Source organism: Micropterus salmoides, unplaced genomic scaffold, assembly GCF_014851395.1.
Source record: "Micropterus salmoides isolate LMB-PRFRI ecotype aquatic unplaced genomic scaffold, ASM1485139v1 Ms_hic_scaffold_13, whole genome shotgun sequence".
Taxonomy (NCBI): Eukaryota; Metazoa; Chordata; class Actinopteri; order Centrarchiformes; family Centrarchidae; genus Micropterus; species Micropterus salmoides.
The window spans coordinates 28,821,142-28,836,825 of NW_024040374.1; the positions used below are offsets into that span (position 1 = coordinate 28,821,142).

General features: G+C 40.2%; 1 protein-coding gene across 1 annotated transcript; it reads left to right on the forward strand.

Moving 5' to 3' along the window:
• The first annotated feature begins 5,764 nt into the window (after positions 1–5,764).
• Positions 5,765–6,847, forward strand: si:ch73-389b16.1. Its single transcript, XM_038717024.1, has 2 exons — positions 5,765–6,143; positions 6,252–6,847. The coding sequence occupies exons 1-2, from the start codon at positions 5,963–5,965 to the stop codon at positions 6,467–6,469; spliced, it is 399 nt and encodes a 132-aa protein (XP_038572952.1). The 5' UTR covers positions 5,765–5,962; the 3' UTR covers positions 6,470–6,847.
• The last annotated feature ends 8,837 nt before the right edge of the window (positions 6,848–15,684 follow it).

Genomic DNA, 15,684 nt, shown 5'->3' on the forward strand with positions numbered 1-15,684 from the left:
ATTGTAGTTGTAAGCTGTAGGGGAACCTATGTAAGGATAAGGTGGAAAGAGAATTCAGAATTCTCGCAGTGATAGTTGGCCTACTAGCTTATTAAAGTGCAGCAACATGTCCTCATACCTAAAGACAAAATCGGTGGATTGTAAGTGACAAAATGACAGATATGACCATTGGAAAGTAGCTGCCAGTCCACCTGCTCTTGACGCTACCTCACCTGACTTTGTTTGCTCCCCTACATACCTAGCCTACTACTAGAGGTCGCTAACAATAAACGTAAATATGGGTCATAATCACAGAGCAATCGAGATATGTGCGCGCTTTTCTGGTGAGGACAGTCTGTATTAAATTTATGTACACATGTTAGGCTACATCACTTCCCAGAAAAACTGAATTAAGGGGAGATTTTTAATGTCTTGCTGGTTTAAAAAAATAGACAAAAAGTTGTTTCAGGCAGTCTCATTGAGAGATGGGACAGATCTTTTGAGGCGTTCTTTAGGGATAAATCTCACAGCTCTGTTTATAATTTGGACTAAAGATACCTGAAGTTTGTAATATTGCTAAAATAACTAACCTCTAACTCTATTCTATTTGAAAAGGCTTCCGTAATTGATTCTGCTGTGGGATGTGAGACCTCTTGCTGGCATCTTTTATGTGAAGAGATACATCACTGTAAGACTGTGTCTCAAGGGAATGTACCAACAAAAGGTAATGTGCTCTCAGTTATACAGCACATTAGCATGTGCATTCCTCCATCGAAACAGACACCAGTCTAACTTTATGTGATTGCATTTCATGTAAAAGTGTTGCCAAGCGTGAAAACACAAATGCAATTGGTGTCTTGGTGGTCTTTATTGTTAGAAAGGACAACAGCATGAAGCATTCACGCCACGCAACAGAGCTTTGATAGCTGCATCTCTTAAGTCTTTCCAGAGAGAAAAAGAAGAACAACGCTAAGTATTGAATTTTGCTGCAAGAGAGGTTTGGAGTTTCAGGGGAGAGTTATAAGAGCCCAGAGGACAGAAACTGGATGCAGATAAGGTATTTCCTGCGATTATGTAATGCTGATTACCTTGAGGCACTCTGAGTGGGCAGATACAAAATTCTATTTCCATATAAGAACAAACAAACAACAACCTTGCTGATGCACAGATGAAGGCTGTGTCACCACTGGAGTGCACAGACAATAGGGCAGAGAAATACTGATATAGATGGGCTTTTTCCAGTTTGAGTGTGTCAGTATAGATAATTATGCACAATATGTCTAATATAATGAAGGCCTTCTCCACAAACATAACCTTTCAGATTAATGAACACAGGAAAACATCTGCAGGGATTTCAAATTAACATTCCTGAATTCAGTTTACCTTTCATTAACAACAATAATCTCTGTTTAGCCTCGCAGCCCACACCTGCTCATTACCATGTCCGCCATTAACATCCATCACAGCCCAATATGTAGGCTACCTAACAAATGAAAGGATGTGTATTTCACACAGCCCACCTGAAATAATTTCAGCACTCCAGTTTAGGAACGATTTGTTCCTGTGCTGCAGTTCTCATTAACGGAGATCGTGAGGCAGGTGTGTGACTACTAATTTTAAGGTGGATGCTAAAGCTGATTTACCAAAGAGAAATATTGCTTCATTAAACCTACTTTGTTGAGATGGAGCAGACAGAATCATGCAAAATAACTGTTGTCAGCCTTCCCCCTCATGGTGACACTCCGGTATTACAATTTTAAAGCTGTGTCCAGCTTTCTCAAAGCATTTTTGGTTATATTTGTTCTCTTTACATCCAATCAATATATCAAATGCTCTGACCCAAAAATGAAAAGAATCCTGGGAGCGGCTTTGGAGGGAGGTCTGAAGGGACAGGGTGGGATTATTAGGTTGGACACTTTCAAAATCTAGTCATACTGGGTCCAAAATACATGGATATTTGGAATGTGTGGGAATGGGATCACTCTGAAAAATGTCAAGAGCTAGAAGGATGAAAGAAACATCGCACCATGACTGTTTAGTCTGCAGTACCATTTTATTCAGTGTTTCCTGTCTATGTAGCTGGAACAGTTTTTTTCAGATTGAAATACTTTCAACCACGAGAGAGGGGGGAAGAGGTCCAGTGTAGAGTGTTGTTAATGGTGTGTTGTCAATAAATCCCATGAAAAGACCAAAACCAAAAATGAATGGGTCCAACTACGTACTGCCTATAGATGTAAAGCCTGATATATCTTATTTTTCTGTGCCATTAAGTTCAATTGTTGTCCAACAACTGATGAAAACACATCACTGAGCCACACAGTTGCACTCGGTGACATGTCCCTTCATCACCATGGACACCGGCATTGTACACACACACTGTCCTGCTGCTGTAAATATTCACTAGCACTTGAAATATGTATTAATCCCCAGGTGAAAATATTCCCCAACAAATGCACTATTACCTCTTATTTTAGTAATGTTTGATAAAAACTACAGGGCCAAGCTGTTTTAGGGAATCATTTAGCCTCTTTGAATGTAAGTGTAACCTAACCAAATTATTATGATTTGCTTCTTCTTCAAACGGGCTTTTGTGTTGAGGGCCAAGGGCCGAGTAGGCGAGTCAAAGTATTGCAAGATGGAATAACAATAATAATAATACAACAACAATAATAATATTGTTGGTTTTGTTTTTTTTGATGTGATATGTTTAAATGGTTTGATGTGTTATTGTAGCATAAACTGTGACCAGTCTTTTTCTGATACTGTCAGACACTCACAGTGGGTAAGAATGCTGCCTTGGTTAAATGTAGTTAGGGTAAATAAAATTCTGCTCTTACATTCTGTGAATTATATGGGGAAAACTCTGGTGACATAATGGTCACCAGTAAATATGATGCAGATACATACACCTGAAGTAATTCAATTAAACCACCATTCCCTGCTCTCTAACATCTCTCAGTCTAACATAAATAATATACAGTAGGTATGCTCAGCATGCAGTTTCTAAAAACTAGTGTAATTCCTCACAGAGGGTTTAAGTCATTCAGTGTTCTCCAGTCTGATGAAGATTTGTTGAGAGTTCCCTCAAACTATTTTATACACCACATATGGAAGGGCAAATCTATTTATGACACAGCATTTCTGGAAATATGCTGTTCCCACTTTAATTTACATAACAGATGGTGTGCTTCGCTTTGAGTGTGTTTCATGCTAATGTGATGACTAATGTTTTCACGATGAGCCTCTAGAATTAGACGGTAAAATATTATTTAGAGTGACCCTTTTATGTCCCCACTCTCTTTCCTCAAATGTGATGGACTTTGGGGGCCACAGCTTGTGACGAATTGAACTGTTGAGAGATGACAGGCAGCTAAGTATGGCACGATTAGGTAAACACTAGTAATTCATTCTGTCAACTCCTCCTGACCTAAATGGGAATAAATAACTTGTCTGATGTGCGACTAGCTGAGATTTTGGTCCTAGTCTTCGCCTGGTGGCCAGATGGATATACTGCAGGCCGAGGTGAGCAAGAGCTCGGGTCTGTCCAAGAGACCTCAGAAGACCCCATCATAGCAGGACACACTGCAGCAGCTACCCGTCCAGGCTTGTGGACACTGAGCTGCTGGATCAGAGTCAAATGTCATCAACAATGCTATGTGCGTTTCGTTCTCATGTCCATGTAGAGGGGTTTCTAGAAAACAGTCACTTCATTGTAGATATGGGTCGCTGGCTCCTCAAACTGGATTACCCCAAGGGAAGAGGTGTTTTTTTCCTGAAATAGATCTGTTCAAATAAAATAAAGATGTGACTGTGGCTAAGCAAAACGTTATCAAATTTATTCATGACACAGCCTATAATATAATATCTTATTATTTTGAAATCGAGCCACAGAGAAACAGAGGTTCAGCTGGTGTGTGTGTGAAGAAAGTGAGAGCTACAGCAGATGAGAGCAGAAACACCTGAATACAAGAGAACAAATAATATAACATTCAGTCTCCAATATCAGATTAGTAATTGAAGGTTATACTTTTTCTTGCCTCTGTTCACATTCAAGTGGCTTTACTCACTAAAGATACTGTTGATGACAAGCACATCTGATCCGGATTCCGCTCAGATGCTGCATGTATAGTATATCATCCACTGCTTCATAAGGTTTGGGTTTAGGTTTCTAAAAATAAATGTGATTTTGTTTGTGTTTCTGCATGTGGCCAGCCTAGGGGAAGGAGGTAGAGACAGAGAAAGTGCTAGTCACGCTGTGCGAACAAGAAGAGAAGCTACAGAAAGCCCAGAAGGCGAGTGACCTTCATGCAGGGACATGTGGCACAGTAATTACACTGCAGCAATGAAGTTGAAAACTCTCATTGAACTAGAATATAAATTATCATGGATATTCCTATATTTGTGTCTAATCACCGCAATCAGTAGCTACTGATTAGCCCTGCTTGACACCAGAGAGATGTACAGTATATCTGCATATGACGAGGTGGATGAGGGGGAGGTGAAGAAAGAGATAATAGCACATGAGCACCGGCAACAAGGCTTTAATCAGTCAAAGTGCAGCACATCCATGTGTGCAGCATGCACAGGATGTGTGGTATTTGCGAAGAAATTCTTGACAACATAATTGCAGGCCAGAAACCTCACTGTGCATCAGGAAAATGCCACTTTCCTATTGGCCCCCATGAGAATATATGCCTCAAGGTCTGCTGCACTTAATCCTATCCGTGCACTTCCTTGTCTGATGTTGATGAGTGTTTTTCTGTCATACATGCTTTGCTAATAAAGTAAATGCCACATGCCATGATCATGGAAATAAATAAGCAATCATTTGGAATAGTCATAATACTTATTGTATAATAAGGCATACTTTATAAAACTAATGGCTTCTTTAAAGTTTGTCTAAACATTTATTCATGCTTAATAGGATCCATAATAAACCATAAATAAGCCAATGGACAGTTCAACCACTTGAAGCATCATCATTGACTAATATCTTTAAAGGAATTAGTTAGACATTTTTGGGAAATACTTATTTGCTGTCCTTCAGAGAGTTAGATGAGATGATCGATACCACTCTCATATCTGTCCATTCGATCTGAAGCTACAGCCAGGAGACAACACAAGCTAACCGTCTCCTGGCTGTAGCTTCAGACTGAGCAGACGGGTATCAGAGTGAGATCAATTTTCCTCTCTTACTCTCAGCAAACAAGTCACGGATTACTATGTAAGCTACCGGGTGTGCTGTCATAAATGAGAGTAAGTCACAAATGAAGGATGCTCGCACCACAGTCATTCAGCACACGATCGGTTATTATCTAATGTCTATGTGCAGCAGGGTACAGTTCACATATAGCATTCAGGTCTGAATAAGGAATGTGGATGAGGAGTACTGGTCTATTCAGTCTATTTACTTTAATATGCAAGTGATCATAAATGTTCTTTTGCTGACTGAATCATGCACTGTGTTTTTCTATGTGTCGCCTACTGTGTTGGGCAGAAAATATTGTTCCTTTAGAGGCTCAGAGTATCATGCTACTACTATGGTTTCGTCTTGTTCATATTGTGTTTTCAAGTTGTTTTATTTGTTTGGTATCCTCCAAAGGGAAAAGCTTGCCTACTTCTGCTCTCCCTTTGTGACCCGCTTTGTGAAGCCAGTCTTATGACTTGCCAATTGTAATGGTGTGCACTGAGAGTTGTCTGTTTTCAAATGACTTCCAGACATGTGCTGAGGTTACTGCCTATAAAAAGCCGTATACAACCAGTGGTACAGTTAGTTTGCAAGGAAACCAGCGTTTCCTGGGCTACAGCAGCAGAAAGAGAAGTCTATGCCTCAGAGTGGAATATTATTGGATGCTGAAATCAGGTTTAGAGGCATCACCCTTGTGTCTTATGCTCATTGAGGTTGTAGGCTGTTGTGTAGCAGGTCACTTGGTGTTGTGTCGCTAAGTTGCAGGTTGTGCTGTTTAGATTTTTAACACTCGACATGAGCAAGTGTCACAGTGAGCTGACTCCGAAGGAGCAGGGGCTACTGAAAATTCGCCGAGACAGCGACACTAAGGCTGCCGAACTTGTCAAGATGGAGAAGATGCTGCAGCAGACCAAGAACATGTTGGACAAGAAGACAGAGCCTGGCTCGGAGAGCATGGGCTACCAGGAGAACATGGGTCTGTGTCACAAAGAAAACATTCTTACTTCATATTTTAAGTATCATAAAATCTCTTGTTGTCCTGTTGCTGTGGTGTGAGTCTGTGTTTTCTGGTTGTTCGTCGCAGTGGAGGACCTGGAGGAAAAAGTGCGCTCCAGCAGACGGTACAGGAGGAACTCCCTCCATCACACGCAGATGCTGGAGAGCCAGATGAAAACAGTGAAAGGCGAGCTGGCGGGCACACTGGACCACCTTCAGGAGCTGAGGAACGTCTTGCGGCGTTCACAGCAGAAAGCAGAAGAGCGCAAAGCAGCGATGGAGAAGCTGGCAGCAGGGCTCAGGTGAACCATCTACTCTGCAGCTGCTTTTGATTTGCAACAAAGTTTTGACCCTTTCAAGCTCCAAAACATACCAACTGAATGTCTGACCTGACGTCCTGCGTCCTCCCAAACGAAGCTGTGCAGAGATGTAACAAGAATGCACCCAGACGCTGGTTAACTGGTAGAAGAAAGTGACTTGAGCTGCTGTGTTGGTCCTCTCTGCAGTGAGGCCATTGTTTTGCATCCAAAGTGTAAATTTAAAAGACTTTATCCAAGGTAGGGGAGAGTGGGGTATGTTGTCACACTTTTCACACCATCTAATATTTACTGAGCACCGTACATCACAATGGTACAAATGTCATACCAAATGAAAGAATGAAGTCTTGGGCAGAAGTTTTGTATTCATCACATCTTCATATCTTATCTCATTATGGAGTTGCAGACTGTTGAATAGAGAGTGTGGTAAGTTGTCACACTGCATTGGGTAAGTTGTCACACTGGATTATCAAACAGTTAGAACACTTTATTGTGAAAATTGATTTCAATTTCAAATTCAAAAATCAATCAAGCCTAGAGAATTTGGATAATAAATAATTTAATTCAAAACAAAAATGTTGGCAGAGCTCACATTAAGTGGCACAACCTCTTTCTTTGAACTTTAAAATCAAACGTTTTCTGGAGTGCAAATAGATCTATGGTAACTGAATGTAATGCTGCAGATAACTTGCTTAAATGTACAACTTCTTAACTAAACAGATGTGGTGTTTAAACACACTAATGCAACAATGTGCGTTTTTGTTCAACGTACATATGTATCTGACTAATCAGACATGTGTTTAGAGTCACAGTTCTGGCCTGAGGTGCAAGCATCGTAGGCCCATTTGTTGCATTTCATACACTTAAACCACGTCTTCTTTTTAATACTGTATGAAAATGGCTCCACATAGATGAGGCCAAAAGAGATGTCAGCGGCTTACGTCAAAATCCTTAGCTGTACTTCTGATTGATTTGTTCTTCAACTTCACCTGCCTGACTGCCTTTAACATTATGTCAGGTGGTGTGCTGCCATTCTCTGTCTTCTGTTGATAATTTCCTTCCTTCCTTCAAAATCACATTCCTCCTTGCAATTACAAATAAATTACAAGCGTATTTGTCTATTACCCTTGTTGCCTAACTAAATTAATAACTGGATCATGTAGTGTGTGTGTTTTTTGTATCTACTTACACACTACATGCCTACGGTATAAGACCGTATATACTCTGTCATGAATTCAGTCTTGTCATATGGCATATGGCTGCTGCCTAATTACAGTATCATTTAAGACTTGTGTCAGAGGTAATTACACAATTTCACATAGTTTTTTGGGCATGTTCCATGTGTTTATTTGTACTGGAGCAAGTAATCTAAGTAAGTAAAATAATGGGACAACTTGCCCCAAAGTCATTGAGACAACTTGCCCCAAACTGACATGTGTGCTAATGTTGGCTAAATCTCAAGGTTAGCTTAACATAGCACTTCAGCTGAAGTATTAAAAGACACGTTATTGTCTCCTCTACTTTGTGCAATGTTATCATTTTGAACATTCATACCTAAGAAGGGTGGATTATGTAAAATGTAAAGTGCAAATGTTTTACTTTACTTAAAAAAATTATAAAATTGTGCTCACCTCAGATTAGAGTGACCTTGACCACATGTGAACAGGAAGTTGAACATAGAAAAAGAAGTCACACAAAATGGCTATTTGATTTTTGACATAGAGGCTCTAGTGTTGGAGTTCTGAGCAGTGTGACAACTTACACATGAGACACCTTACCCCGCTCTCCCCTACTTCACAACCCACCTCTAACAAAGGATTTAAATAGCTTCTTCTTCCTTTTATGCCCCATTTTGTCCTGCTCTTATTAATCTCATATTTTGAAGGTTTAATGTAGACATCTTTCGAATTTGTCAGTTTTTTTGCCCAGTACGTGCTCCTCGATTGCGTCTGGAAACCGTCTGGAGATGATCATAAATCACTGCTGCTTTTACCACTGGGAAAGCCACAGAACAGTTTTGCAACTATATTAAATGATACATACAGTATTCCATATTTCGGTGATTTTATTTTAATTTGATCTTTTTTCACGTCTGAAATATGGAGATTGCACTCATGTGAGATGGCTCATCTCAGAGGCAGAATACCCTGAGCCGCCCTCATGAACGTTTTTCCTGGGTTGATCTCTGCTCATCCATTTATGAAAAGAAAATATCTCTATGATTGATGACATTCTCCATCTGCAGCCCCGGGGATCACCTCCACGTTATTGCTTTATGAACCCGGTGAATTCAGCCCTGCCAATAATAACATGTAAGTTGCCTTTTGTAATGTAAAGTTCATTAACTAATTAGTCATGTGTTATTAAATCTTACAAACTAATTACTCTCATGTTGTTTGAATTGTTTCTCAGACAATAATAGCTACATTTTTATGTACATCTATAATATATCAACAGGATACATGTGTGATAAACAAAATTTCTTTGTCAGACTATTGTATAGTAAAAACATGCAGCTGTACCGACTTGTCTTTTAAATGAACTGTTTGATCATTTATTGTCACATGCGCACAAATAAATCATTCTGAGATGGGAACATTAAATGGTGTGCTACCGACAGATCTGATCAGAGTTTTATGCAGAGAAAAATGCAGTTGCATGTCTTTTTTCAGAGTGTATTTTTCCCCAGATGACAGAAAAGTGTCTCAGAGTGTTTCGACGCCCTCTGGGATCAATAGCCTGTTGTCTGTTCCCTGCGGTGAGTCATGTGAAAGCTGTATTTGTGCCTTCCCTGTGGCTGAGATGTGATCGCACATAATTTAGCACAGCTTGTTTCACACAGTGTCACATGCTGTGAGGCTGTGGGGGGCGTTCAGTCGCTAACCCTGGCCTACTTATAGCTGTTATTATACCACCATTACTGGGTTGCGTTCTTGTGATGTACTTTTCCTAATTTTAATTTAAAACGTTGCTGGCCGAGTGCTTATCAAGTCCAAAACACGAGATAATGCTATTACTATAATGCTATAACTATTTATCTTTACTCACAGCGTGTTCCCAGTAGATTCATCAACATCCTCATTGTTTGTTTCATCTTTAAAAAAAAAATCTTTAGCTTTCCATCACACAGTGCAGAGATGGTTTTTGAAACAGATGTAGAGGATCTTAACAAATGAACCAGCAGGGGGCACTAGAGACTTCTCAGAGAGCCATCTGGAAAAGCAACAGCAGCATGTTCCTACACTCCTTCATAAGAATACATAATTGGCAACAATTTATTCCCAATTTATAAGCAGGTATGTATCATTTGGAACTGTTTAGGTAAGCATTTGTCCTAAAATATACATTTTTAACAATTATTTAATGGCTTTTGGAAGACAAGTTGAGTAGAAGGTGTTAAATTTATCACAAGGTTGGCAGTTCAATCCCTGCCTGCACCTGTTCACATATTAATGTGTCCTTGAGCAAGATACATATATATACATAGAGTACATGCACACATACAGACACAAACATTGTACAACTTTATAGGATATACATTATATGCCATCCTAAAAGATTCACCTTTTTATATTTTTAACAAGATGTGGGCATGTTTATCCTCTCAAGCAGTGGTTCCCAACCTTCTTTGCTTGTGTCCATCCATCATCAACCGCTTATCCTGCGTACGGCGGGGGGCTGGAGCCAATCCCAGCTGACATCGGGCGAAAGGCGTGGTACACCTTGGACAGGTCGCCAGTCCATCGCAGGGCCTCTTTGCTTGTGTGACATTTTAAATTGCATCGGTTTCCATTCACAACCTCACTCACAGGTTGTTCCAGCCCGTTCACCCCGTCAAACACCACACAGGGTACCCTTCAGAGTCTGGATGAGATGCCCTGGGCTTGTAATGTAACCCATTCGCGACAGGTGATGTAGTCAAAGCTGACTTATTTAAAGTTTTAAATTGCATAACGTTAGATGTGTGTTATGTCACATGATGCACTTATTTCAACCGAAAACATAAAAATAACCACCACAACCATGGTGATTTTCTAAATCTAACCATGTGTTGTTGCCTAAACCTAATCAAACTGTGACCATTTCACAATGTTAACCTCATCTTACAAAGGCGTTTCATATGGACGCTGAAGGATACCTTGTGAGTCAAATACCGATATGCCCTGGGATGAGAACGTGTTGGTTATGCATGTCCATGAGCCTTCTCGTCATATTGTTTAATTTGAATAGTTTTTAGCGGTGAGGTGAAACTTTCCTGCTTTTCACAAGAACATAAACGTTGGAGAAGATGTCCGAAAAATGAAACATAATTGGTGCAACATGTTTGTGCGATGTGTTTTACGTTCTTATTTTCATGTCATGTTAACCATCTCACAACCCCTTAGCTTTATCTTATAACCCTGTAGGGGGTCAGCACCTTCAGGTTGAGGACCACTGATTCACCGGAAGAGTATTTCAGAGTTTGGGGGCCCTGGCATCAAAAGCCTGATCCCCTCTGGTCCCAAAAAGAGACCTTGTAACAGCAACTGATTGAAAACCTACGACCATGATCAGGTTCACTGGTTGTTGAGAGATCTATTATTTATTCTGTGGATGCCACAAAGGCCTCTGATAGGACTTGAATCCATGTGACCACATAATATATGCACCTTTTAATACGAAGCTATCAGGACCAGAACAGCATACATCTCCAACATTTCTGACTAAGAATGGCTAAGGATACCATATTAGTGAGAATACTTGCAGAGGAAAATGTGATCCTGCATGGAGAAAAGTAATTTGTCTATTCCCTTTTTTACATAATCATTCCTTTCCAGTGTCAGTCTCATAGAGAATATGTCATGCAGTTCTGTACTGACACGTTTTTCTAATCAGAATTATGCAAGTTTATCAATGAAACACCACCAATCCAAAATGATCTAATCCAGACCAACGGTTGGATTTACTAGATGTATTGTGTATCACTGTTTCTAGTAGTTTGCTTCATAGCTTTGTGGAGGAGTCACACCCACTGATGAACAGCTTGCATTTGGCAAGCCATTGCAAACTGATGCTACATCCGTCAGATGATAACCAGCGTACAGACTGGAAACGAGGGGAAAATAAATAAAAGCTAGCATGGCTCTGTCTAAGCTAAGCTAAATACTTGCTTGACTATTTCTTGGCCTGGGGGCAGTGACTTCCTGGTGTCTTGTGGTCACAGGGAAGTTGCCAGGCATCCAGTGGAGACCACAGGGAGCAAGTAGTTCAGCACATAACTCCCTGTAAAACCATAAATTTGTAGTTTTTGTTGTTGTGAGAATTAAAGAAAAACAAGATACAGTATAACGTGTTGATTAGTGAACTTTAGAACTGCTGGTAGGTGGATTTTTTTTAAATCTTTGGACGGAGCCAAGCTAGCTGTGTCCACTTGTTTACAGTCTTTTGTGTTAAGCTAAGCTAACCAACTGCTCTCTGTCACCTCATATTTACACTACAGACATGAGTCAATCTTTTCATCTAGCAAGAAGATGAGTTTTTCCCAAAATGTAGAGCTATGTACAACTTCAGCTATGTGTAGCTGGTGTTTACGGGGTTAATATATTAATGCCTGTAAGTGCAGCTTACTTTGCAATGCATTTCCACTAAGAGCCACCCACTGTAAGATTGTGCAAGCACTGGTCAATAAATAGTGTGGAAGTGTTTGTGTGAGCTAGTGTTAAGTTTACTACATGTGCATGAAGATGAACATATTGTCTACCAGAGCTATGACAGATGTCTTTGTTATGACAGTTTTACAACATTCACTGAACCCAAAAAGCCCAGAAACAAGCATCATAATAAAAATGTGGTGATCACAGCCTTGTTATCACTAAATTTTTGAAATGCTTAAAGATCCTACAGTCTCATTGGTTAACGCCCTTTGTGTAACAAGATGGAAAGCAGTGTGAAAGTCGCCGTGGTGGTTGGGCGTGTAGCACATAGGATATTCATTCAGAAGACATGGAGTTTGCATCCAACCTGTTTGTTTTAACCGTAACCAATCTTTCCCTAACTTTATACAAGTGTTTCAGTTGCCTAAGCAGACCGTTATCATAAATAACTTCTAGTATAATCATGGTCGATCACATACCCTTTTCCAAGCCAGATGCCAACACAGATATCGTAGAAAGGCAGAAAACGTTGTCATTAGACATAATCCAGGGCTTGGCAGGATTTTCGAATACTGACATTCTTGTCTGGCATTCTTGTCATTGACCCGCAATGATGCGTGTCATTCACTACTGCTGTGTGTTGTCCTTTTGCTCGATGGGTCGTTCGCAAAAACCACTGTATCGTACTATGGACCCCATCCCCATAGTTTGTAATGCAGGCTTTCTGTTGAAACAAGATGACATGACTACGATAGCCTGAAAGGTAATTTTCTATTTTTACTATTAATGTACTGCATGTATGTAACTCAGTTTCCTTGTATGATGTTTGCTAAATGTCTTTGCCTTAGTCAAGAATAAGGGGAAACACAAATCCACTCAGGACCAGCAAGTCCATCCCACTTACACACAGGAGAGCCCCACTCCTGACCTGCAGTCCAGCTGCACTCTACAGGTGAATTCATATACTGAAACTCAAATACCTTTGCCTTTGCAGCATTAAACAGTATTCCTGTCAGGTTATTGCTCTGCTTCCTTGAAGCCTTGATAAATCCCATATACATTAAAAGTAAACCTTGTTAAATGAAGAGCACGGTGTTATAAGGGGCTTTATGAGAGACTGCAGATAATCCAGGAATATTGTTTAGCAATATTCACTGAAATGAATAAAAAGCAGACTTGTTGCCTTTATTGTTGCCTGTATCTTTTCTCTTTGAAATATGTCTGAACTTTGCAGCAGCAATGTGGCTCTGGTGTTTTTTCTCACCTACAAATGAATGCTTTTAAGCAATAGTTCAATATTTTGGGTAAAATCAAAATCTTATTTGCCTTGTTGCTGAGAGTTAGAGGAGATGATTGATACCACCTAACCCATGTTACAAATAAAGCTACAGCTAAGACATGGTTAGGTGAAAGGTAAAAAAATCAGCCTACCAGCACCTCTACATGTCACTTTATGGACATTGTTTAACTCAAACTCTCAAATTTGCCAAGCAAGCCAGGTTTGTTTCCCCCTACTGCCAGTCTTTATGCTAAGCTAACCACTGCTGGCTATAGCTACCATACATCAGTGGAATCAGTCTCCTGATCTAACTCTCGGCAGGAAAACAAATGAGTGTTTGCCAAAACGTCAAACTATTCCTTCAGGCATATTGAGAAGATTCAAACCTATCTACCTTTGGATTAAAGTGCAGCAGTAATTATGGCAGGTAGTGTCAAGCAAAATCCCTTCAAATACTACAAAAGATCTTCTTTGTGAGCTTTGGAACAAGTGCTGCTGCCGGACATTAAAACTCATGAGACGCATCTGCAGGTAATTTTGACTCAGTGCTTCATGCATGTATCCCTTGTTCAACCAGGAAGAAGCCCTGTCATCAGACTTGTGATTGTGCCATGCTTCACAGCAGTGTTTGCAGCTAGAATCCTGCTACATCCTGCATGTGTCTTCACAGGAAAATTTGCAGCCCTGTTGGTTATGGAAGCAGAAGACATAATCACAGTTATGCAATATAATGTACAGGAGTGTTTTAGTCCAACTCAAGTTAAAACAAGTAGCCTGTGCGTGTCTCTATGTGTGTGCACTTGCGAATGTGTTTTGTCTTGTGGAGGAACGGTGGTATGTTGTGAAAACACTACACAACCAGGCAGAATGTGCTGATGCAGCTCTCACAGTAGGAGTGATGGACCCAGCCCTAATCTGAGGCGACCACCGGAGCTCAGAGGAGAGATCTTTTGTGCCTTCCCTTTCTGTCAAGCTGCCACATGGGAGTCGGGCCAGTGCCAAACAATCACACTCTGGACTCACATGCTAAAACAACAACAATGTAATTTCTAAATCAACTATGCCCCCGGACAAGACGTACAATCTAATGACTTCCAAGAGATGGCCAGCTGTTCCTGCCATTACAGATCCACTGCAGGACATGGGAAAGAGATGACTCAGCAGAATAATAAATACAGTTAATAAGGTCCTTTGAATGCAGTCTTCACAATGTGTTTTATCTTTCTGCATTAGAGAAATTCTGTTGCCATATATATTTACCAGACAGACATGAGAGTGCTATTGTCACATGTCTCTGCAAGAAAGTGAATAAGTGTACTTCCCAAAATGTCCATCAATGCCTTTAGGGCTGACACATGACCATAAATAGCCCTGAAATCATACATACAAATAGATTTGCACAGTAGTCGGCAGAGTACTAAAAATCATTACTCAAGTAAAAGTAAAAATGATTATTTGTAACCTACTCAAGTAAAAGTATGAAATCAGAAAGGTCAATAAACTACTCAAGTTATCTTGTGTTTTAATATTTTTAGTGTGTGCAGGCCAGAGATCTTCACAGGTCATCATAGGCAAGTCCAAGTCAAGTCTCAAGTCCATTTTTGCAGTAAGTCCGCTGTGCATCATGTTTAGAGCCACAGTGCAGCTTGCTTTATTCACTTTGCTTGCTGACCTCAAATGTAGCTATTTCTGTTTAATACAATCATTTTACTTATATATTTTTTACATCTACATGAAGGTTTCGATAACATCACTTAAAAATATTGCTTGCTGCCTAGCCTACCATTGTTGCCTACATCTTGATAGTAACATGTTGCAAACCAAAACCACCTGCTTTGATATGAAAGGCGCTGCCTATGATTGGCCTTCTCCAGTAGCACAGGCACCCATTAGGCTACAGTATGATTATTCCTAAAGCATGAACATAATCTTTACAACGTAAAGAATTATTGTGGCATTAACACAGGAGAAATAGGGTGAGTCTACATGCAGAGGGAGAAATGTGCCTCGCGCATTTGGCTACAGCCCAGGAGGATTGTTTCATATCCATTTTTGATCTCTCCCTCCTCAAAATGTTCTGTTCCTGATTAAATAGCATCTGGTAGCCAAGATCACCGCAACGTTCAGGCATCGCCATTTACATTAGTGTTAATGGAAAGTGAAAGTATTTTTTTGCTGGTTTGTGAAAGGGCAACGCAAGCTGCAACACAGCCACCAGTGGCTATAGTGTGCAATTACATTAGTAGAACGACCAAACCTTAAATAAGAAACCAGGAATGTGCCCGATTTTCT

Excerpts from the sequence above, each read along its gene's own strand:
- si:ch73-389b16.1 (XM_038717024.1), top strand. The coding sequence starts at position 5,963 with ATGAGCAAGTGTCACAGTGAGCTGACTCCGAAGGAGCAGGGGCTACTG. Across the intron at positions 6,144-6,251 it reads GGGCTACCAGGAGAACATGG|TGGAGGACCTGGAGGAAAAA; the intron begins GTCTGTGTCACA and ends TGTTCGTCGCAG.